Source organism: Zychaea mexicana (assembly GCF_025766255.1).
Source record: "Zychaea mexicana strain RSA 1403 chromosome Unknown BDB00scaffold_32, whole genome shotgun sequence".
Lineage (NCBI taxonomy): Eukaryota > Fungi > Mucoromycota > Mucoromycetes > Mucorales > Lichtheimiaceae > Zychaea > Zychaea mexicana.
In genome coordinates this window covers 299,364-324,116 of record NW_026516695.1, presented here as the reverse complement: position 1 = coordinate 324,116, position 24,753 = coordinate 299,364, and the positions used below count along the sequence as shown (strand labels likewise).

The window sequence follows — 24,753 nt, the reverse complement described above, 5'->3', positions numbered from 1 at the left end:
TTGGACGATGGATCCCAACCACTGGGTTTATGCTGCTGAAGGCAACCAGAATATCGTACTGCGGTACACGGGCCAGGACCAGTCATACGTAAAACCCATTGTCTTTTCTTTGTCGTTAAACAATTGTTTGTCTCGTCTCTCCTTAACATTGCGAAAAATAAATAAATAGGTAGGACATGTACTACGCCTTCAAAAGGATAAGGCCGTCGATGCTCGTTTCCAACCAGCATTTGTCCATGATGTAATAGGTGCTTTGCTAGGCCATGACTATATTGTTCCCTTGGTAAAGTGAAAGCGATAGTTACATCCTGGGATACACCGACACCAACAAACTATTTCAAATAGACCTGTGTTCCTGTCACGTTGACGTTCCTGAAATCCATTGAAACCAAGATCACCCATGATCGCCCTGACCATCGACGTGCACGGACCATTGACCTGAATCAATCATGGGCATGTCTTGCTCCCGATCTCACTTTTCAATCCGCCCTTACTGTCGAAATCAAGGTAACAACCATGCTCTCACACGGGTGACTCAAAGTAATCAAAAGAAAAGAGTGTTAACAAAATAAATCGCAATAATAGCCTAAATGGGGATACAAGCCCACATGGTCGTCATTAACAAAGCCGTGGATGAGTGAAAAATACAAGCATGTCAAGGCCACAACGTGTCGATTTTGCATGCACAGCTGGTACAAGCACAGTCGGAGTGATCTCGAGTATTGTCCACTCGATTTGTATTCGATGGAACCAGCACGCATGAACCGGGCTCTGAAAGCATTAGAACGCGAATCTGCGCTGCATGATAAGATGCAGATAAAACAACAAGAAGTTCAGAACTTGGAGGAGAACCAAGTCATTGAAATGATTATTGCCATTCTGTGTCAAGAACCGCTATTGCCTCGACTGAAAACCTTACAACGGGATCTTGATCAGCTGACTATTGAAGGCATTCATTCCATTTATGCCACCAAATCGTCCTCCCTGTTGCCAATGTATGATATAGATGTGTGGCGTAAAGTTGTGCAATGTTTCAAGAGACGAGACATGTCGATGATTTTGTCAGGTAAATTTGGTTTTTAAGGAGTGACTTGGGAGCACAAGTTAAAAGGAAAATCTCTCAATGCTGTATTCTTCGTGAATCTATATAAGATGCAATAGACCCTGCTTTAGAATGCCAGTATCTCTATGAGCATGTGTTATCTGCCGTGCTCAAGGATTGTTCAATATTTATATCCATCATCAGAGACACTGTGGACAGGTTAGCTTTCTATTTCTTGTGCGTGCATCACACACACAATTATCCGATTTTGCCCAAAGTGCCCAAAGTAAAAAATGGGGGGTAGATCCAAAAGATTCTCACACATATAACATTCCGCTAAAGGTGCGACGACAACTTTCAAGGTTGTAAGATCCAGCTTGACAATGGCGAGGCTTACCATTACACCGTTAAAGTCGTTGATACGGATTTAAAAAACATGTCCAAGATTCCGTACTGGTATGACCTTGACCAACGCATTGTGGAACATGCAACTCGACATCATACCACTAAAGTCTGTCATGAATAGGATATCCCTCTCCTCTGTGTATTATCAACTATCTTTACTACCCGTTCTCCCCGCATCTGCTCTTATAGAGCTTTTCCCCATTGAAAGCAAAGTAAAGAGGAACAATTACGTGCCAAACAACAGAAAGATGTAATGAAATAGTAGATGATGGAGGGTTCAAAGAGAGGGCACAGAAAGAGGCGGAGAGAGAGGGAGAGAGAGAGAAATCAAATAGAGATGATAGCGCAAATCGAAAAGAGAGAGAGTGAGAAAAGAGTTGGGTTAATAGAGAGATAATAGAGTAGGTATTATGACTCGAAGATATTGTATCGTTTTTTTTTGTGGTGTACAAAGAGCGAAGAGGAGGTGACATAGTAACGGTAGCGTATAGGTGTAATAGGTGTGAGACGTGCGTTCCTCTCGTGTATAGAAAGAACTTTGATAGGTAGGTTGTATAATGTAGATGTCGTTCTTGTTTTCTTTTTGGTAAGCGAGGTGTGGTAGTGAAAAAGGGTGCTATGTCTCTACATGGCTTTGTTTAAACCCTTTTTACCCCTTCCACCACGACCACCCACACCATTGTACGCGTTCTTTGGTCTCTTTTCGGCAGGCTTCAAAATCTATCATGCAACATGATCACAGTTAACCAAACGGATCTTTGAAAAAGTGTATATATGTGTTTTCCTTTTACCTGGAACGAGCACAGCAATGACTCGTCTACACTCATCATGGCGCCGGCATTATCAAATTCGCCGCAGTAATTTGGGGCTGAGAACAAGGTGACAAGCTGCCGTTTTGCGAAAAATTCGTAGCCATCTTCCACCACCTGATGTGCTCGACAGATCAGATCCAAATCATGTTTTTGTAAGAACTTGCCTACGATATCCGGGCCAAATGTAAATGACACACCGCGATCATTTTCGTTCCATCCTTGAATGTCTTTATCCGGATCTGCCCATAGCAGGTCGCACAGCAACCCTACATTCATCGAGGGTTAGCATAACGATCCAACCAGCCTTGGGCAGCAACAGAAACCACACCCCCACCCTTTTATGTCCATATATCTATCCCGATCTAACCTGTGTCAGGCACATCTGTTGGTCTCATCACCCGTCTGATCTGCTCCATGCTCTGCAAATCTGGCGATAAGCCGCCATGCATCGTAAAAATCTTCTCGTCAATAATCGCAGCTATAGGCAGACAGTTGAAACAATCGGTAAATGTCTTCCACAGCTTAATGTTGTATCGTCGCTTGCCTAATACATAAAAACCTATATTAGCATATCCTAACTCTCTCCCTCTCTCTCTCTCTCCCGTCTCAAAGTCCATATAACCCTACATTCATCGTAAAAGCCGTAGATCCGGTTGATGCTGGCACATTCGTGGTTGCCGCGCAAAATGAAAAAGTTCTCTGGATATTTGATCTTGTATGCCAACAACAAACATATTGTTTCCAATGACTGTTTTCCTCGATCCACATAGTCGCCCAGGAACAAATAGTTTGACTCGGGTGGGAATCCGCCATACTCGAACAATCGCAGCAAGTCGTAATATTGACCGTGGATATCACCTAAAGGCGTTATGCATTGGCTTGCATTCAATGATGCATGGTGTTAATAATAGCAAAAGATATTTATCTTACCGCAAATCTTGATGGGTGCTTCGAGATCCAATAGGATGGGTTGACCTTTTTTTTTGTTTTTGTATTTGTTTTATGCCATTAACACAACCATGTTTTGCTATATGAACATCCAAAATCTTTGTTGTTGCTGCTGTAGTTGTGTGTACCCGCACCATCACCTACTCATAAAGATATCGCGACCCCTCTGGCATAGGAACCGTATTTCGTTCTCGGATAGCTGTACTTGTTTACCGGGTCGACTGCCGCGCACTAAAAAACCGTGTTTTTCCAAGTGTAAGTCCACCGTGCATAAAAGAAATTACACACAGACCTTGTTCTTTCTCTCTATCTCTCTCTGTCCGTCTTGTCCGAATGTATGACCCCTTTCTCTCAACCCCTCACACTTCTCTCCTTCTCCATACATCCCCTCTCTCTCTCTCTCTCATTCTTGTTGCTTTTGTCGTTTGTTTTTACCTTCCAACAGACGTTCAATGATGGTGTCGATGTCTATGTTTTCAGTAATATCGTTCATGACTATAATTAAACAATAATAAATCTGTCAATAATCGCGTAACGAGCATATGAAACCCCTTGCGCAAGAAGGATACTTCTCCCCTGTCACCTGTTCACTGTTACCCCTTCAATTAAACTTAAAAAAAGAGGACTCTTTATTTTCCAGTATCATGGATTCGAGATACACGCACGCACACACATACACCGGGTAACTTAAGAAACCCCCAAGTCAAGATAACAAGATACTTTACTTTCTGCTTCTTTTTATAAACGTGGTGGTGACGATGTGTGTGTTGTGTTTGTAAAAGTTAGGGTCGAGGATCCGCTTTCTTGAAATCTCACGAATGATGAAGTGTTTTTGTTGTACTTAAAAAATGTAAAAAGGAAAGAAGGTACAAGATACACAAAGAGAAGTATGTAACTCCCAGAAATAAGCTATATACAGTTTCAGATGAAGAAGAACGATTCGATGAGTTATCTTTCTGTACTTCGTCCACTACTTGAATAGATGAAAGAAAAAGATGATGGCCCAGATAAAGGTTTGGATTTCGGTTCTTACGTTCGAAAATAGGAGGGGAGGTGAGGCTCTACTTGAGAAAGGGCAGACGGAAAAGAATGATTGAGAGAAAGAGAGAGAGGAAATGCCCGCCTTGCCTTACTGGTTGCTGTAATAATAACACGGCTCAGCATGCAATATAATTGGATAGTGAGCTCACAGAGTGCTCCTGCAAATAATCTCTCACAGTTAAGTAACAGACAAAGGTTTTTTCTTTCTTTCGATAGGGTGCTTCTTTTTGTTACCTCTCCCTTTCTTGCCCTAAGAACGTATGTAAATGTCATAGTAGTAGCCGGTGGTGCGCAGAAAGCAACAGCTTTCTTTGTCTGCAAGAGGATTTTCTGTCATCTCACAGCGGAACGTGGTTTTCAAGTAGTAACAGAACAGACTTGTGGAACGATCTGAGCTCATATTTCTATATGCACTGTTTATTTACTGCTAATACATATATTGAAAACTTATATTGCTGGCAACAAAAGCATGTTGAAAGATCTAGTAGCTTTCTTTTACTGCAATAGCACATTACTACTGATAATAGTCTCTTCCTTGAACACAAACTCTGTGTTGTTTTCACGAAGCACCTCGAATATTCTCCCTTCTTTCTTCTTTCCGTTCTTTTATTTTACACCCTGGACTTATTTCATCTTTGAGTCTATAAAGATACTACTAAGTGAGTTCCTGACCTCCCTTTTTTCTGGCATAGTGTGTAAACACATCCAAAAAAAACCTTTCATAGAAAGTAAAGTCCTATGATTATGGACCACTTTTCTGAAGCAGCAATGTATATTACATACATAGCCAATGGAAGATAGTATATCCACGAGGATACGTCCGGCATAAACCTGCTCGGCCAGAGCTCACAGCATGGGAAGAAGATAATCACGAGCCACCAGAAGCCTTATTCAGACCTAACAGATCGATTCGTTTATTCGATATGCAAGTAATTCCTAGTTCTGAAGTCCTTGAGACATACGACGCGATATCATATAATACTGGGATTATCGAGAGTGTCTTCAAGTAAGGCCGGACCGCTCGTCCAAGAGCATTGATAACAGTCTACTTAGAGTAGTCACATCAACTGCATTAGAAGCGAAAAAACCACAGGCCGTAGAGAACACGACTGGCTAACATTTTTCCAAAAAGAGTCATGAACGAGATCCAACCGACTACAAGCAGTTCTTTTTGGGCCTCATAATCCAGCTTTGCTGTACAGTAGCAAGACTGAATTTATATATCCTTGCTTTTGGTGGTAAATATTTCAATCACACATATTCAATGCGGTATTATGCTCCTCCACCGTGGACCGGTTGCCTATGACTCTCACTTGCTGCAAGTATTAGATTACGATGCTACGTATTCTCGTTCTCTCGAACTTAGAGGTAATAGTACATCAGTTTTTTTTTTTTGCGTCAGCTGTGCATCCATCTCAGTCACTATCAACAGTTCCGATAGCATCACAGTGACTACCTCTCCTGACATCGAGCAGCATCACAACCACGATCTGCAAGCTACCATGTCCCCTCCTATATGGCAACAAAGCTCTCCATGTTCGCTACAATATCGAGATAAGGCATCAACAGAGGCATCATAAGCGTCCTTTTTGTCATGACAGACGAGCAAGCTAGAAAAAAGTATCAAGGGGGCCATGGTAACTCAGCATATGGAAGCAACCCATATTCTCTCAATTAAAAATGGATCGCCAAACATGTACCAGCAAACATAGGCCGAATACTGTCCTTGACGGAACCAGACTGTGCAGAATGTATTATCTATCTTTCTGGCATTCAGTTCGAGGTTAATTATTTTGCTAGAGCAAGTCGTCAGAAAAAGTAGTAGTGGCGATCATTACCGATCCATCGGCACGTCCTTCATGCGTTCTGTGTGGTACCATTGACTCGACCATGGCCAAAGAGCGAGAATGTCGAATAAATGAATACTATGATATACTATAGCAATATAATATAATCAATGCAATGTTTTGAGGCGTAATATATTAGCACATCCGATACAAAAAATATAAGATTTTTTAGGTCTTGTGTTTACTGATGATGGCGATCATAAGAGATGAAGAAGCACTCTCTCTTTTTATGCCTGTAATCGCATCTGATAACTCTAAAAAACTTGTAAATCTGCAGCACTGATGCCGTACCTGCCACTACCCTTACTACTACAATCTCTCTCTATCGTCGGATACACCCCTTCTCTCTTTTGCCTCTGCGCCTTCCTTGCTCGATTTACACTTCGTTTTTTATATAAAAAAGCTACAATAAACTAATGAGAGATTCCAATGAGCTTCAGTAAGTGGCCACGTAATAATACGCACATGTTCACGTTTTTGTATTTCATGTGTGTGAGTGCAAGAAAAAGGTTACATAATGATGTTGTCCCCGTAGTAGTAACTCGTCGTCGTCGTAAAACGTTTACGTGATCTTTTTTTCTACTTGAATGACGACGATGGCTGAGCAACTCACTAAACTTACACTATTACATATTAGAAAAAGTAGTATTATGATGCAGGGTATCATGTTCCCATATATATAATATTTTGTTACTTTAAAGGTTAGAAGCGATCTATGCCTCGATATAAAAGGTTTTTAATGATAGCCAACATTTTTTGATCATGGTCATCATCTCTCACCCTCTTTATCTTCCTCTTGATCAGTCGATTATCGCGTCATCATAAAAAAATCCCGAAATTGGGTAACAAAATTCTGTAACAACATGCACAAACACTCAGTGTTATCGATATTCCATCTGTGTGCCTCGTTGCATAAGGGTAACAATGTTCGTTCATAGCGTATTGACCTTTGTTTCTGGTACCTGCGGTGGTACGATGTGGCTATGACAACAAAAATACAGTGCTTGTGTTGTTGGGACTCAGTGGAAAAAAGAGGGGTTATCGCTGTTCCCGTAATGTAAATAAGAATGTATGTATACTTCCCCTCTATTTGAACTGCTGCTACTACTACTACTACTATTATTATTATTATCATCCTCATTACTACTACTTCTTTTTTTCTTTCTTAAACCATAAATGAGAGGGACATAATCGATTTCCCACACAAAAAAGCTATTAACTGAGCCACGTTTTTCTGATGACAGCGGCAGGGGCGGTAAAAAAAAGTTACTGCCGGGTCCCCCGCCCGCCCTGCCCAGCAAGAGAACACACATCATACCAAAAAGAGAAAAGGCGATCCACCATCGAGATTTTTCTTTGAATTTATGAAGATATGCGTAGATCAAACTAATAAGGTCATATCACTCGGTGAGACCTTCTTGCTCGCTTGTATAGTATGTACCGTAGCATAATATTGTGTAAGCATCCCACTGTGTGAGAGTGGCATTAAGTGCGTGTGAAACGTGGGGAAATTGATTCAAGGGAAAATAATCCGGGACACGGATCCCGCAGAGTTTTAAGCATATCGTGGGCGTTTTTTTCTGATTTCGACGGGATCATTGATATCTGCGGGTTTCTTTGTATAGAAAAAAAAAGTGCACAGTGAGACCAGTATTAGTAGTGGTAGTACCCATCATCACAGTCATCTACGACGGTGAAGCCGGGGGATACCAGCTAGACACGTAAACGGAATAGCTCAAATAGCACATTACACAAACTTGCTATTTGCTACTTTTAAGAATAATAAATAGAAGAGGGCAACGATGGTCTTATATTCTGTATACAGATGCAAAGGTGAATGTTTACATTGCGCGATATACAAATTCCATTGAATTATAGTTTGCTGCACGTTGGCGTAACAAGATCAGTTTTGCATTGTACAAACAACAACGGCAGTAGCAATAAACATTCACGAGTAACATTACATAATGCGCGCGAGCAAAAATATACCAGAAAAGTAAGACAACCCGAAAGAGGCGAGCCAAGAAGAAACGAGAAGAATATGAGTGGACGGAATGAAAAAGTTTAAAGCGGGAAGTTTACCTTGTGGGGCAGTCTGTGTGGTAAATTAGCAGTGGAGAGACTAAAGTAGTACCTCCTCCACAAATTTAGGAACTTTTTTTTTCTTGGTGTTTTTCGCGTACAAGGCAGATATGTCCTGATTAATGAAAAGGTAATCTTTCTAAGAAGGCAAAATCTCCCGACATCATTAAGCTGTTGTTGTGTTCCTCTCCCTTCCCTTCACACAAAAAAAAACGTAATCATTTGCCACGGGAAAAAAGAAGAGAAATAGTCTTTTTCGTCTTGTTTTTCAAAAAGCTTCCTTGCATGATGATGGTATGTTGTTTGCGGATAACAAAGCAGGTTATAGTATCGGGCATAAGATTAATGAAGATGCGTTGATGCTGTGCGATCGGAATGCCGAACCCTTTGTTTATTTGTTTGCGGTAATAAAATAGCATGATATGTAGGTGGGCAATATAGAGTGAGAAGGGCGCTTAAGATTGATAAAGATCAAAGAGTAACACAATGTGGGAAATCGAGGCACTTGACTGTAGTACCCGGCGCGTGAGCACAGCACACTCACTCACACTTGCCCCTTCTTCTTCCATTCCGCGCTGGTACACATTATCCTTTCTTCTTGGTTTTGGGATCGTTGATATAAATTGTTTGAGAGTTTATTTACGCCGGTCCCCCTTTCTTCTTCCAAGTTTCTTCTATCTCTGCGTTTTATTCCTTATCTCTTTTTTCTCCCCTCCTTTGACACTTTCGCGTTTTTTAATTTTAAAAAAAAACAGCCGCGACAGGCACAACCCGCAACACCAACGAACAGAAAAATGCACACCAACCGTAAAAGCAGCAGCAGCAGCAGTAGCGAAGAACGGTTACCACGGCGATCCAACTCATTTGGCGGCCATAACAAACGATCGCTGGTAGCTTCCCTGACACACGTAATTCCAACCAACAAACAAAGCTCACTCGACCTCAGTTCGTCATCAGCCCCAGCATCCGAAATACCCTATATTGCACAAGATAGCAACGCTGAAATCCATGATCTCGCATTATTCCGACCGTCCTATGGCGGTGTCAACATCTCCGCCGTGTGGGAAAACTGTACGATGCGTGGCTGGATGACCAAGCACATTCCACCGTCGTACTCGTTCACAAAGACGAAAAAGCAGCGTTATGTCATTCTAGCAGACCGGATGCTTTATACGTTCAAGACAGAAACACCGACATCACATTATCGCGAATTTTTCGAGTTGACCAAGGACACGAGTGTGTTTGTCACGGATTATATAACAGGGGTCATGTATTGCATTGAAGTGACGAAATTGGCCGGAGAGAAAAAGAGCTGGTATTTGCAGTGCGAAACTGCCGAGCATATGAAAATGTGGCTGGATCGGTTAAAGAAAACGGTTGCTTGGTTACGCGATGACAAACTGCGCAAACGAGTCGTGACGAGTCGGGACCTTGCTAGAATTCAGTCAGAACATGATGCTTTGGTCAATAACGTCGTAGTCATCACCACTACTGCAGCAGCAGCAACAACAATCCATGGAGAAGGAACAGCAGCAGCAGCGGCTCTGTCACCATCAGCCTCTTCATTTTCAGTGCCACCTATATCACCTATATCAACAACAGCACCGAGGATATCAACCGCCATGACAATGACGACGAATGGTACGCTAGCAGGAAGCTCGTCCTCATCGGAAAGTATCGTATCCTCGTCCTCATCGCCGCTACGGACGAGCTCATATTATGATGGATCGATGACGGATCGGTGTTCTATGCCAGATCATCAGGATCTGTATTATGCAGATCAGTACGAGTGGGACAATGCTTCAGTCAATAGTCGCATGAGTGTGCCGCCGTCTCATCATCACCCGCACCAGACATCATCATCTGCTCCGCTCCATCCTTCTTCTATACCACCACAACAGCCGCCACCGCGATCCGCGCCGCCACCACCTCCTATTTCTTCTTCTTCTACTACAGCCATGCACTTTCAAAAGTTTGAATTCTAAAGATATTACCATCATCGCACATACACATGCACACACACACGCACAACTTGCCATTCCCATTCCATATTAATATCACCATTTTTCTTCCTTTATAAAAGAAACGGACAAACCCAAGAAAGCCTATATTTTTTCTTCACTCTTTCCTTTTCAACCCTTAAATTGGCCTTGTATATGTTTTGTAATTTAAGATAAATATATTGTAATACTAAATTTCATGAAATCGCCGCACTGCTCCCCCTCCTTTCTCCCCTTCTCCCTCCATCGCTCCGGGCTAACTTGTACAGTTATACAAAAATCATATATATAATATACATATGAAAATCACAAAGCAGCAACATTTAGTGGTAAGTGTTATACATTTTTCCATGCCGGATTGAGTATTATATTTGGTCTGCTCATTTTCTTGAAACATTAAGCCGGAAGGGATCACTGCACAGTTGCAAATTATAATGTATGGTACAACAAAACATAAAAGTAAAACCTTAAGATGATAAAGTTATATTTTTTAAAGAGATACTAGCCAATCGGGTAGCAAACTTTTAGAAAAAGATGAGCCATAGCAACAAAGTGACATGGTAACAAATATACCATAGCAACCGACAGTATCATGTTAAAATAAAATAACATGGTGACAAAATGGCATGGCAACAAATTTAGCATAGCAACAAAACATCATAGCAATGATTGATTTAGCGACGAACGACCTACAATATGATTAGCTCTTCCTTGTGGAAAAGTACGCAAGCCAACCTCTTTATGTGCCAAGGCGAATCAGGGAGTGTTCTGCGCGCGCAATGTTGGCGGGAGCACGGGCCACTTACAAACCCAGCATTCGTAGAAAAGGAAGACGAAGGAATTTTAGTGGGAGAGAAAGAAAAGCGGGGATGAAGACTCGCCTACCTTTTTTCTTACACGGCTCGAATTTTTCCCGAGGACAAAGCTGTATTACGTGAGAAAGACAGGGCGCGCTCCAAGAGAACTTTAAATATTTGAGAATAAAAGTTCTCGCGGCTGAACGATTAACAATATGTGCATATGCTTAGAAGCTGTAGTTATATTTATGTAGGCACCCCGACTGGAGGCAATTTGATGATGCGTTGTTGTGCATATGCATGTACTTTCACATCCGTCGCATTCCCCAAGAACTTTCTTAACTATATAACTATTCAACCTGTAGGCTCCACATTTCATCCAGATTAAAAGAAAAGAGAAAGATAACCCCTCACCCTCTTCGTTTATGTATCATATGCAGAGAATATTTGTGCCCGATGTCGATCACTTTTTGTATACATAAGCTCTTAAAAAAATTCTATTTTTATTCTCCATCCCGCACCAACCTGTGTTTCTCCCAAAACATTAATGTATTATGTCTCCTTCAATGCGTTCCCTCAAACAACAGTGAAAAGGAATTCCGGCACTCTAATACACATGTAAGACAGCATCGACCACCAACTCTAACATGATTCAGAAACCGAAATGCAAATGCGGCTACCCGCGTGATCTAGTAGTAACGTAACGTCGTCATCAAGCAAAACACAAGACACGAGCTGCATTGACCGTTTAAAGTAATTATCTGATCAAAATAAGGGAATAACGCAAGCTCAGAAAAAGACAGAGCAAATCTGTAATGGTTTTTTTGTTCGATATGGTTCCCCTCATACTAAGTAAGCCTAGTAATTATCTCAAGCTTTCTCCATCCCATCATTCCACCCCCTCCCCCAGGGAGCAGAAACATCCAACCCTTTCCTCCTCTACCTCTCCCGCGTTTCCCTTCATACCCTGGTTTCATCAGTTTGAAGCACAGACCGGTCCGATCCGGTTTATATCTCTATCTCAAAAATATATGTTGACCTTCCACGATAGACGATTCTATGGAAATTTTTTAGTGCCAAAAAAAAAGGCGGAGCTGCTGTAGGGAAAAAAGAAGAAGCAGTAGCAGCCTTCTCTTTGAAAGATTTTTTTTTGACTGTGCGTGTGCGTCGCTGTGCGGGTAAAAAGTGCACGTGCTTCTTTTTGAACGAGGAAAAAGCGAAAAAAAAACGGCCGATCTGGTTTACACTAAATGGTTGCACCGCGCACCTTCCATTCCACAAGAAAAAGCAATGGCGAAGAAGAACAGACACTGTTTTTTTTCGACCTAGGAAGCTCGAGGATACACACGCCGCAGATATCTTAGCAAGTCATCGTTTCTGCTGATGATCTCAAAACTCTCTTCAAAGGTGTGATATAACCCTTGCCTGTTCCTCCTTGTTTTATTTTTTGGCCCAATTTTCTCCGTTTTGCTTGATATGTAGTGTGCTTTAGATGAGCGTTTTTACGCCAACGTAACAAAAGCTTCCCTTGACTGACAAAGATGAAAGATCGAGGGAAATTCACGCGCGCAATGGGTCAAAAGTCCGTGTTTTCTTGTGTGTGGGTCCAAGTCATGTGCTGCGTCTGGTTTCTTGATTTTTGTGGATGTTGCACACAGGACAAGCAAAGGAAAATGTTACCCAGAAAAATGGGTTGACAATAGACAAGGTTAGAGTTGGTTTTTTGAATAGCGTGGGTTGTTTATCGCAAACATTCCGATAATATCTCTCTCTTTGAGTTCGCGTGTGCGTGTGTGTGTCATACCACTTTTGTTTACTGAACAAGACATGAAAGACGAATGTTGGCAAAGGATCGTGTGGTTGAAAGTGTGGGCTGTATCGAATGTTTTGGTGGAGCGGGCGGATAGCAGGCGGTTTCAGGCTGGGATAAAAAAAAAGAGGGGAGATAGAAATGATCTTCATACTGTTTATAGTAACTGGATCAAGGAGTTTGAAAAGAGACAACGTGTCGTGTTTCCCAACAGAGCAAGTAGTGGGAAGCATTAACGTGAGAAGAAGGACCTTGTTCAGTCGGAACGCATGCTCCTTTCTCGTATTATACATACACAACCAGCTCTAGGCTGACTTGGGGGGGGGCTGAGGCTGGGACTGGCTATCCAAGGAATTTGCAGGTATGATGATGGATGGTGAACAATTGACAGCAGACTTGGAGAAAAACCTACAATATACGACCCCTGGGGGCCAGATTATAGCAAAGGGAAGGGAGGCTTCTCTTCTTGTTATTGTTTGCTACGCGACGGTTGGGTGGCAACCCCGTATCTAGCCATTGTTTACGGTATAAACACCAGCAACTTGACTTGGCAATCTCTTCACCTTTGTGCCTCGGTGCCTATGTACTGTGTGCTGGTAACTGTCCTTGACCGGTCTGCGTTACATGGTGTCGCGGTATAAAATCGTCAAAGCGGCTTTGTGCTGCTGCTGGAAAAGAAAAAAAAGAGTATGTACCACACAAGCTATACTTTATCTGGAGCAACTATTTGGGGGGTGGGGTAGGGTGGAAGAAGAGATCCCAGTTGAAGTATAAGGGGGAGCAGAGTAAAGCCGTCGCGGGGATGCGACTGCGATTCTGATTTTTTTCCGGTCAAGACACCCTCATATACTATCACTTGCTGCATCAGCAGCGACTACGACCCACACCACTTGCCCTCCCTTCTCTCTCTGAGAAAAAAAAAAGACTAAATAAGGCTACACGTTTTGCGAGCCAATTTTTATTCTTTTTTATCCCTCCCCTCCTCGCTTGTTCTTCTTTCTTTTACCGTTCTCTTCTTCCACTTTTCTTTCTTTCGTTTTGCGCAGAACTCCAGCTCGTGCTGCCTTCTCGCTCCCCTCATTCCTACACTTCTCCCTTTCTTTCTTTCCACTTGGGTTCGCGTCCCGATCATACTATTCCAATCCCTAACCCCGCTTACCATCGTTTTTATTTACCAATCTAACCTACATCACTTTATCCATCGTATCCACCATCATCTTCATCTTCATCTCCACCACCATTACAACCCTCGTCTATCTCCAAACCAACATCTGAACCATCTGAACCAACCCCCTTTTCTTTCTCTTGCTCTCTCTACCACCGCCCTTATAAACAACGCCATTTTTTTTTCGGTTTCTTCCCCATCTTTTGAGAATTATACCTTGTAAAAAATGTCAACCGATTCATCACAAGTCTCGCAATCTGCGGCAAGTGAGGCTACTAGTAATGCTATTAGCAGCAGCAGCAGCAGCGAAGCTTCTTCGAGTTCATCGCTAGCGACGGCAAAGTCTATTGAGCAACAACACAATAACAACCCTACTACTACTAGCAAGACCTCAACAACAACGCCCACGCCAACAAAGAAGCGCACTCGGGCCACTGCAGAGCAGCTGGCTGTGCTTGAAGATACATTCGCTGTCAATGTCAGTCCAAACAGCAAACTTCGCAAGCAGCTTGCAGAACGACTACAAATGAGCGAACGATCGATTCAAATTTGGTTCCAAAACAGACGAGCCAAAGTCAAACACATGCAGAAGCGCGCGCAAATGCAGATGCAACAGGCTTCTATTCGTGCTCAGCTGTACCATTACCATCAACAGCAGTATGGTGCTCATCCATATGGTAGTCCTCATCATCAACAGCACCAGCACCATCAGCATGGCCCACCGTTGATGCCTCTTCAGCCTCATCATCATCATCATCAGCAGCAGCAGCAACAACAGTACTACTGTCCACAACCTTATCCTACTACTTCTCCATCTACACGAGTGCCGCTTCCTCGTGCCCAAAGCGTTGATACCATCCAGCAACATCATCCTGTGCAACAACAACCCACATCGACCACCACCACCACCACTACTCCGCCACCTTCCCACCTCTATTATCCTCCGACGCATCCTCATCACCAGCAGCAATGGCCCGACACCACCACTGTATCATCACCTACATCTTCCGCCACTCCAACTCATCCTTATAACAACTCGACCATACCCACTTTGGTGCCTGTCCCGGATGCTGGCCCAACTGCCATGTTAACCACCTCAGATTTTGGTTATGCGCCTACCACACCAGCTGCAACACCTCCCGCACCAACGACCATGGCCAATGACCTTTGGTGTACACCTGGTAAGTCTACTTCTCTATGGCCCACCCTTATACATATATATACTCTATGGTAAATACATATAAGCTAAACAGCAACTGATAACTACTAGATGCATTTGATCGCACTCAATCTGTCGGTTTAGCAGTCTCTGATCCGACTACTGGTGAACTCGTCAGCCCTGTGAGGGCACTTAGCGACCCCATAGTGACCACCATTGACCCATCGAGTCTCATGATGACACCCCCTGCAACAAGCACTACCAGCAGCAGCGGTGGCAGTGAGAGTAGCCAAACATCATCGCAAGAACACCAACACGTAGACGAAATTAATAATAACAATAATAACAACAACACATCATTGAACGCAACCACATTGACCATTGGTTCTTGGCATCGACTCAAGCTACGCTCAAACGATCTATTATGCGTATATCAGCCCGACCGACGCATGTTTGCGTGGCACATTGCCGATAATGGCAGTCTGTTCCGTATGGAGATTTCCTTGGAAGCCGTTGCAAGTATCGAATACATTGCTGGCGATTGTGATGTCCTTGCCGATGTACATTTCGACATTAGTGAACCGCCCCAGTTCTACATGCAGCAACAAAAGGAGGAAGACAGCCCCATTGGAGATGATGAACAGCAACAAGAGCAACAGTGGATTCAATGCAGCGATTTCACTGAAGGAAAGCAAGCATCGAGGTTCTTTCGCCATTCGCTTAAAGGTGTGGCTCATCACATGAAACAAGAGTTCCTGAATTTGATGGATAAGCACGAGGAGACGCGTCGTCTTGTACGATTCATCGAGACGCCTATTCCAACTGCATTGACTGCGGCATATCAGCCTACTACAGCTGCTGATGCTACCTCCATCATTGAAGATCCCATGTTTCACTCACAGCCATCGTCCTCGTACATGTACTGGAATCCAATGGCGGCCACAGCCGCTACGCCGTTCATGGCGGAACCGTGTAGCTTCTTGAGCTAAAAGAAAAAAATAACAATCATATTCCTCCTTCTTCTAACATCCACCCCCATAGTATCATTCATCCCACATATATCAGTATCATCTTTCCCTTCTATACTCTCTCGCAACACACGTTCCTCCATTGAAAGCAAAAACGAAACTTTCTAAATTTCTCTTCACCAATCCCCTTTCCTCCCCAACCCTGTGTTTATATGTATCTTTTGTTCACCATTTGTTGCATTTGTTATTCCATTTTTTATTATTTTCTTCTTCGGTTTATTTTGTCTGTCACGCGTTGTGAAAATCTTTTTTCTTTGTAAAATAAAGTATGTATATTTGGCTCTCGTTAATCCTTTCTAGAGTATAACATCACTATGTACTACTAGGTGTAGATCATCTGGTTGGGCGGCCGTCTATTGCTACTACTAGCCCTTTGATAAACTGGGGCCGATCGACATTTTGTTCTGTTGTGGGCGTGGCTACTTTGTATGGCTCTCATTCAATAAGATGATCACCCTAATATGCAAGATCACCCGTTGCGCTTAATCAGTATCAAGTCTAACTAACGAGATGTGATTTGTTAAAGTTTAAGTTTATGTTTATTATCTATATACAAGCAGTTTACAATGACAAAAGCCGAACTTTACTTTTTCACTCCCTTCTTCCTTTACTGTGAATGTGATCGTTTGCCTGTTAGTATCAAGGCTCTTACTTTTTTGTGCTCCATGTTATACAATTCAAGATCTCTTCTTCTCTCCCCTCCCCGTTGGTTCCCGCTTTTTTCACAAGCAATCGCAAAAAAAAGAAAAATGCTTTTATGGGGGTTGGGTTGGTCTGGGAGAGTGCAGCTAATTTCCCATACATGTACAATAACACCACATCAATGCTTTTGCCCTTAAATCGGCCCTTTTACTCCTTCCCAATGTTTATTGTTTGTTTATGTTTTCCATACAAACATAAGCACTTCTTTTTTAAGAAATTAATTTGCCTTCGGTTTGATAATCCGACTCACTGGTTTACAAACTTAGCAGCCAAAATGCCCCACTTATCGCACTTGTCCACTTTTCTTTTGTGCTACCGAAACCGACTAAGGTTATTTTTATCTCAGTTTACGCTACACACACGTTCTTTTTGGTTTGTGTGCGCTAGTGGTTCGAGGTTTGTGCGAAAACTGGCGCGGCGCGCGTGTGTGTACTCTCTGTGATAAAAGGGTTTATGATTGAGTAATCGCCATGTGCAACCCTGTGAAAAGTCCCTACTTACCGAGAAATGCAAAGGGTTGCTGGGATAGTAAATAACGAAAAAGATCGTACTGCTTCTGGGTCTCTTTGAATCCGCCTCCAGGGAAGTCAGACTAAACCTCCTTTGATACTGCAAATTTTACAAAAGGATGCTGATCTGCAGCAACCACATGGGCCCTCATTTTTCTTTATCGCGCTATAACCAACAGTTCACACCACAAACTGGCAAATATACCTGCTATATATCATCTGGTGACTATTACTGCTTTGGGCTACAGTTGCTTTATGGGGCTACATAGGAACGTTCTTGCTGTTCGTCGGATATAGCTTATGTCCAAATTGTTACACTCAACTATCCCGCGGAGAGAATCAACCAAACTGTATCTGATAAAGTGGTACCCTTGTACGGAACAAAAAAATAGAGCGTGGTTGCGAAACAATTAAGTTTGCTGATAAACGTCAAAAGAGCGGTGAGATTAAGGGTTCATTCGTCACCCTTTGCATCTGTCTGCACGCTTAATCAAACTGATATACTGCACAGTACTTCATTACTTTAACTGAGCGAAAGATGTACATAGTAGTAGATAATCTTATGCTTATGACTAACACTGTAGCAATAAGATAGACAATAGTTAAGAGTACTAGAGATATATATGTATTTAGATGATCGCCCATGCTTGCTTTGGCTTGTCACTGTCTTTGATCTTCGCATCAGGTTTGGGATCGGCCTGCGAAAGGGAACTACAGTCAGCTAAAATGACCGACAACGATAGATGCCGTACTCTCAAATTGGCAGAAACATAATATAACACACCTTGATGCAATCCTTGACGACCTTGCTATTGGCGCTAATTCGGTTCTTTGAACCTTCAACAGTGAGATTCTCACTATGATGTACACAAAAGTGTACTTAGTATATGCTACTTCTTATATTTTTAAAGATGACATAACGGATTAAACGTACATTTTGATATCGTCAGCCTTTGCAGTACAGTTGATCAACAATTCCCAATACCCGTGAGTTTCTTGGATCAAGTGCTCGATTGCTTTCTGTGTTACCGAGTTGAGAAAGGGGTCAGGTCTGGATTTATAAAGATGAGGTGACAGAATTATAGGTACAAGTGCAGAATAACTTACACTATCTTGGAAGTCGCCATTGTAGCCAAATTTGTTCTCATCATCACCTTGCGGGACTTTGTAAACCTTGTACCAATGTTGAATATCCTTGCAGATATTCTCTTCGACATCAGAAATATCTAATACAATTGGAACAGCAGTTTTTCGTGATAAGCAAAAAATAATATACACACGCAATCGACCGCAATGTAGTAAGCTGCTTTTATTTTAACCGTTGTAACGAGAGGCCCGCTCATCGTTAATGTCGATCGCGATCAGTTTCCAGTCAGTAAAGTCATCGTCGATCATCAAGAGTCCACCCAAAAGCTTAACTTGCTTGACCTGACCAGGATAACCCGAGTCCATACCAATGTCAATGACATCGACCGGATCATTATCGCCACCTTTGGTTCCAGCTTTTTTGTAAGGAACGTGTGGGTTTTCCCAAGTCTGAGGGATTGAGCCGTAGTTACCGGGATAACCATGGTGTGGATAAATATTGGCAATGTACTTCAACTCGTCGTGCTTGTTGGTGTCATGATAAAGTGGGTTCAACGGTGTTTCCTTGTCAATCTGTTTGACGTTCCATTTAATTAGATTATTTCATACAACAGCTACATCCAAAACTAGTATTAATGACAACAGCGTTTAACTCTACCTCGACCTTGGCGTTCTTGCCCCTGGGAATCTCAACGACCATGTTGTAGACAGTATTGTTGCTGGGGTCAGGACGAAGTGGAACATCATGGAAAGGGGAGATCGGGGTGCCATCGTCCTTTTCTTTATAAGTATAAAACAATCGATTGTTCAGTTTCATGTATAGGGAAACTCGTTGCCATAATGTATATAAAACGAGATAATGGTTACACACCAAGATAAACGCGATACTTTTTGGTGTTCAAGGCATCGATTTGGCGCATATTGTAACCGGAGACGGTAGAGATGGCAGCGGCAGCAAGAGCAAAGACAATAGCAGAGAGTTTCATGATGTGTATCACAACAAGAAGAAGGAGCCTGCAGGTTTATGAGATGGTGATGATGTGAGGAGAGGAACGACGAGTTTTGGCGCCATCATCTTTTATACACTCAAGCTACTCAATACATTTGACATTATTTCCTTTTCTGGTATTCTAAAGAAGCTTGTTTGAGTTTCTATACACTCATGGAGACGAATCGAAGAGGGGCACCTTCTTTTGTTGACCAATAGGTGAAGTGATGTCATTCTTTATCGAACCAATTACCCGCGATTTTTTCAGTTTCAAATCCAAAACATCTTGTCTGCAGGTCACCATTCAAAAGAAAAAAGCATAGATTCAATGAAAGTATTAATGATAATGCAGAAAATCATTGGTCGTCGGTGTTTTTTCTTCACCCCATTACAATAGAGAAAGTATAACCATTAATGTTTCAGGCCAAAGCAGAGAAATACAGCATTCGTTGTCGTCTGGTGATGGCAGCAGGGAAAACACATAAACACATCACGGGCAATTGCTTATTATGTATGTTCCCGGTCATTTATAGTATGTACAATAAGAAAGAAGGAGGAAAAGTGTTACGAAATTGAAGTGCCGTGTAATTAAGAGCAAAATGTCGTCTTGGGACCGTTCTATGTACTTGTAAAAAAATGCAGGCGCTTGTCCTACTGGAAAATATTTGAATGGTGCTCTCAAGTAAATATGCTTTGTTCAATGTGGCACAACTGCAACATAGGCTCTATGTCAAAAGACACCCGAGTGCTTTGTCTGGAAAAGATTAGGTCCGTTGATGACTTATTATATCACGTAATATAATCCCTTTCTTTCTTACGTAACAACACCTTTTGTGCAGCTAGCCTCTGGTGTTCTTTTCTGTACGGGAATAATATATCTTACTTCTCCTGAAGCGCATATTGTTCTTCCATTTCTTACTGATAATTTTAGTCATTAAGGATGAGTACTGATATACAGACGATGGAAAAAAAGATAAACTTGTTTCATAAGGGAGTCGGGGAAACTCTTTCTGTCCGAGGTACTAAAAGGTAGCCTCCGTCCACCAAAACTTGCTCGGAAATTATAAGCTTTCTTCTGAGAAATTACTCGAACTGTTCCTACTTGAGAAAGTATGATACACTGTATCATGTTTCCGGAGTTCTCACAGGTAGAAACCATCTCATCATATTCAGCTTCCTTTCGCTCCCACGGAAAGTTTTCCGAAAATTAGCGAACGAATAAGAACATCGCGGTATCGTACTATATAAAATAAATATATATGTGAAAGTGATATTTTTACGGGTTGTTTCAAATTGGGATGCCGGAATTTTAGTGCAGGAGCACTATCGAGATTGGTCGTGTAATACAAACACGCAGGGACTCACTCGCATAAGTTTGTCTGTACTGAGCCATATATAGACGACCAACATATTAGCGACTCTACATGTTTTGATATCAAAACAGCCCCTTTCAAGTATGGTGAAGAAAGCAATATCACATAGCCAGCTATACCAAGATTATTACAACACGCAACACAAAGGCTGATAAACAGCTTAAAGTATGTAGATCAGTGAAAAGCATCCTTGTTCTTCTGAGAGCCAAGAAAGTCTGTTTATATTGATTGTTACTACTGTCACGGCATATGTCAATATTCTATGATATCAACTATAGCTGGTTAACATACGATATAGTGACTGGTGTAAATTGGAATACCATCACATTGATGAGGAAAAAGAGATACAAAGAAAAGCAAGAAGAATTCACGGCAAGAAAGATAGAACTTGCCACTTATAATAGGCTACCACGAACAGCTTTTACTTGGAGTATTGACCGAAGACGAGATAGAGAAAACGGATTATCATGCCACACCTCTCTATACGCGAATCCATCTATGAAATACGGTAACGTCAAATGAAGATACCGACCCAACCAAATATGAGGAATAATGTGTTAAACAAAAACTACTCGCGCATTATAAGTGGAGTAAATTTTTTGGCGAGTCTCTTGATCACGAATTGCTCCAATGTCATAGCAACCCCTAATCCCCTGGGTGGAAAAATTATTAATAATTGCTGGCCAGCAACGAATCGACAGTAAGTGGGCCATTGACATTGGTATAAACCAATGTACTCATGTGCTATTCCGGAAACGAGAACCGCGGTAATTGTGCCCACGAGCAAGGCAATTGGTTATGGATTCTTGACGACTTTAGCAAGCATCTGCTGAGTGTTATGTCGGGCCGGACGAAAATCAAAAGCAACCCATGACGTACGGAAAAGCTAATGCCAACGGATATTCCAGAACCCGTCAAGCGATGTTGATTGAACTGGATTATCGATCATATTGTGTCATTGTTCTAGTAGATAAAAGAACATATTCAGTTGTCCTGTACATCGACACGGTCTGTCTAAAAAGCCATTTCCAAATATGAAAACAAGAGTAAACGGGTTGCTTTCTCATCCTCAGGTAAGACTCATAGACATAGAATAAACGGCGGAGCAAGTGATGTGCATAACCAACCAAAGTAAATGCGTTGCTGATGGTACAGTATATATAGCGAGAAAAGTAAATAGTGTATACAAGCCAGGACCATCATGGGAATCAACTTCTTTTACAGTTAACGTCGTAAACTAGGAGCCAAACACATCACAGTTCAAGGCATGGTAGGTGAAATAGAAAACCGTATGATGCCATCTCTATCTCCCCAACAACCGAAACCATAAAAAATACTTTATAGGTGTAATCTTCGCTTGATCATGCAAGTGGTTTGCGACTCATGACCTGGGTTCCAGAGGCACTTACATACCAGCAAAGCGCATGCAACTATTTGTACTATGCTATGATCAAAGATCTACGCGGTATCACAGGAGCGTACTATATCAGCGGCAAAAGGGAAGAGATCTCCAAGCGATCCAGAAATTTGGAGGAAGCTACTAGGTTCTGGAACCTGTGTTGCGAGATTTGCAAAAGCCAGAGCATGCTTTAACGCAGCAATAACTGATCACCAAATATGAATAACGACCCTTTTCTCTGTCTATTTCATACAAATATCTTTATATTTTTATTAACATTTGCAGCAATAAAATGAGAAGCTTAACGTCAATGTACCGTCTGTGCTCGTCAGATATCACACAATTTAAGTAAGGAGGAGGTAGAGTCATTTTTTGTAACAAAAGGCACTGCATCATCCGGATTATCCTTGTCTGACACACTTTACATAGACAGTTTTATCTAATTTATAGCCTTCCCACATAGCGAAACTGTCAATGCGCTCAATTCGGACAAAAAGGGACCGTTGCGTTTGCCATTCTTCAAAGAGGGAGTGTATCGTGCTCTCACCCAAACCTTCTTGGCATGATTTTAATTCTAAATGTGCTAACGTTTTAACAGCCGCCAATGCCTCGAATTCCTCCTTGGTAAGTTCGAACTCGACACGCAGTCGTACTTTATGGATTGGTGCCCTCGTAAATTGTTCCAGAATAGACACCAGTGTTTCACTGCTCCTAATTATTACTTTTCCATAGTCAATTTGGCGGATAGAGCGTGAACGATATAGATGTGATGCGATGTCCACCGCAAGCGTGCTCTCGAAGCCATGATCAAGCGCGTGGCCAAACGAGAATTCGCGCAAATAAAGGGCTTTGTCGAAAACTGTCGCTAGTAAGAATGCGGCAGGGATAACCGTATCTTCCTCTAAATCTTGATACTGTTGCTGCGGAGGTGAGGTATCGTTCACTCTGATAGACAATTTTCTTAACTCCGTGGTGTTGTTGGCAAGTGTATCAAAAATACGTTTGTGCCAGAAAAAGTTCCCGGTAATGTCGACGACTTGAAGGAATGGGCATGCGCTGATCATATCTGAAATTTGCCGAGACCGTACTCCTGGATAACAGAGTGATGCGTCGATAACTAGGCATTGCAAATTGGGAGCACCCAAATTTGCAAGAGTATCCAATAGCGTATATCCGCCGGTCGGGTCGAAGAGTCCGAAATTCAAATCAAGCGTTTCTAACGTAGTGTGCGATCTGCGAAGAATCAACTTCAGTTGCTCATCGATCGCATGGGTGCGATGATAATATATGTTTTTGCTTGTAATTGGCGGTCGGATTACAAGCTTCCTGAGACCACTGTTGGCAGTTGATGAGCTTGGTGGTGGGGTATACTCGGTAATAGCAACTTTTCTAATCGAGCTAGTGTAGAAAAACTCTCGAAGCACTGGGCAGTGTTCATAAATTGTTTCTAACATAGTTGCGTAATAAGGGTATGTCGATCCGTTTAACGTAAGCGAGATCAAATACTGCGATTTCCGTATCAATTGTTGTATGTTTTCAAGTTCGCCGGTATAGTTTGCCCAGGATAAGTCCAGTTTTGTAAGGTGTAAGCCTGAAGGTAAGTTGGATGGCAGAGTTTGATATATATTTGGGATACCGTTGTCATTGCCTTGATGAATATATTGCGATACGAAGCGAAGGTTGGGTAATCTGGATGCGGCTTTGTGCGCATATTCTTCAACATAAGCATTGTCGTTATCCCACATACAATGCAATATTAGTCTTGTCAGGGAACGCCGGTTTAAAATCATCAAGAAGTCCAATTTCTCCTTTTGAAAGCCTCCCATCTCTTAAGGAATTTTTTAGAATACATGTGAGAAAGCAGCGAAATTACTTCATATAGAGGTATATATTCCGTCAAATAAGTAACACTCTGTGACCCATCCACCAACGCCTAATAGCAACCGCGCTAAATCCCCACCCCGTCTCTGTACATACCTAATGATTCGATCCGGTTCCAATCATGAGCCAACATAGCATCCAAGACCCGAGTTTGTACCGTTGACATCGATGACGAGAGGGCAAATTTACGACTGACGACAACTTCCTTGACTTGGTTTCCCGGAATATCGTTGATATGGTTATAGATTTTATAGGACTTACGAAGAAGTCGGTGCTTATCGCATGCAAGATCCACAGTATGCCACATTTTGGGCCAATGCATCATATGATTGTGCCAGAAGCGACATGTCTTTGCCAAGGCTACTCGTTCAAATACTGAAAGCTGCAAAAGGATATTGTTGAGGACTTCGTATGGCAAGAGTTGGACCATCCACTGGTTTCGTTTATGAGCAATGGCCATTACCTGCTCCGACTTGCTGACAAGCTCCATTCGTTGCTTCGGATATGTCCCCTTATCCACGATTTCTGCCCCTATTCTGTATGCTATTTCGGACTCGTCGAGTTTCGATTGTAGTATCCGTATGTTGCCTAGCACCAAATACGGGTCAGGGCGCGTCAGCGTGTTGGATGGATTGGCGCGAATACCGTCGTCAGCTGCAAGGTCGTACTTCTTTTGACT

The 24,753-nt window shown here is 42.2% G+C and overlaps 6 protein-coding genes across 6 annotated transcripts; 3 read left to right on the top strand and 3 right to left on the bottom strand.

Annotated features, from left to right (window-relative positions):
- Positions 1-7: 7 nt before the first annotated feature.
- BDB00DRAFT_871951 (inositol-pentakisphosphate 2-kinase) lies at positions 8-1,568 on the top strand (the record flags this gene model as incomplete). Its single annotated transcript, XM_053126887.1, has 6 exons — positions 8-88; positions 170-283; positions 346-507; positions 586-1,066; positions 1,153-1,261; positions 1,385-1,568. The coding sequence occupies 6 exons, from the start codon at positions 8-10 to the stop codon at positions 1,566-1,568; spliced, it is 1,131 nt and encodes a 376-aa protein (XP_052980212.1).
- Positions 1,569-2,071: 503 nt separating this feature from the next.
- On the bottom strand, positions 2,072-3,700 carry BDB00DRAFT_882958 (putative Serine/threonine-protein phosphatase PP1; the record flags this gene model as incomplete). Its single annotated transcript, XM_053128192.1, has 7 exons — positions 2,072-2,167; positions 2,239-2,525; positions 2,627-2,803; positions 2,887-3,117; positions 3,190-3,234; positions 3,352-3,438; positions 3,643-3,700. The coding sequence occupies 7 exons, from the start codon at positions 3,698-3,700 to the stop codon at positions 2,072-2,074; spliced, it is 981 nt and encodes a 326-aa protein (XP_052980211.1).
- Positions 3,701-8,971: 5,271 nt separating this feature from the next.
- Positions 8,972-10,162, top strand: BDB00DRAFT_762919 (uncharacterized protein; the record flags this gene model as incomplete). Its single annotated transcript, XM_053119363.1, has 2 exons — positions 8,972-9,599; positions 9,957-10,162. The coding sequence occupies 2 exons, from the start codon at positions 8,972-8,974 to the stop codon at positions 10,160-10,162; spliced, it is 834 nt and encodes a 277-aa protein (XP_052980210.1).
- Positions 10,163-13,686: 3,524 nt separating this feature from the next.
- BDB00DRAFT_928661 (uncharacterized protein) lies at positions 13,687-16,426 on the top strand. The gene is made up of 2 exons (XM_053128933.1): positions 13,687-15,130; positions 15,220-16,426. The coding sequence occupies exons 1-2, from the start codon at positions 14,176-14,178 to the stop codon at positions 16,095-16,097; spliced, it is 1,833 nt and encodes a 610-aa protein (XP_052980209.1). The 5' UTR covers positions 13,687-14,175; the 3' UTR covers positions 16,098-16,426.
- Positions 16,427-17,949: 1,523 nt separating this feature from the next.
- On the bottom strand, positions 17,950-19,419 carry BDB00DRAFT_905743 (inorganic pyrophosphatase; the record flags this gene model as incomplete). Its single annotated transcript, XM_053128591.1, has 7 exons — positions 17,950-17,958; positions 18,132-18,204; positions 18,282-18,367; positions 18,455-18,573; positions 18,667-19,006; positions 19,092-19,213; positions 19,305-19,419. The coding sequence occupies 7 exons, from the start codon at positions 19,417-19,419 to the stop codon at positions 17,950-17,952; spliced, it is 864 nt and encodes a 287-aa protein (XP_052980208.1).
- A 3,071-nt stretch (positions 19,420-22,490) lies between these two features.
- Positions 22,491-24,310, bottom strand: BDB00DRAFT_351498 (uncharacterized protein). The gene is made up of 2 exons (XM_053117041.1): positions 24,171-24,310; positions 22,491-24,065 (listed from the first exon to the last, which is right to left on the bottom strand). The coding sequence occupies exon 2, from the start codon at positions 24,017-24,019 to the stop codon at positions 22,595-22,597; it is 1,425 nt and encodes a 474-aa protein (XP_052980207.1). The 5' UTR covers positions 24,020-24,065; positions 24,171-24,310; the 3' UTR covers positions 22,491-22,594.
- Between the last annotated feature and the right edge of the window lie 443 nt (positions 24,311-24,753).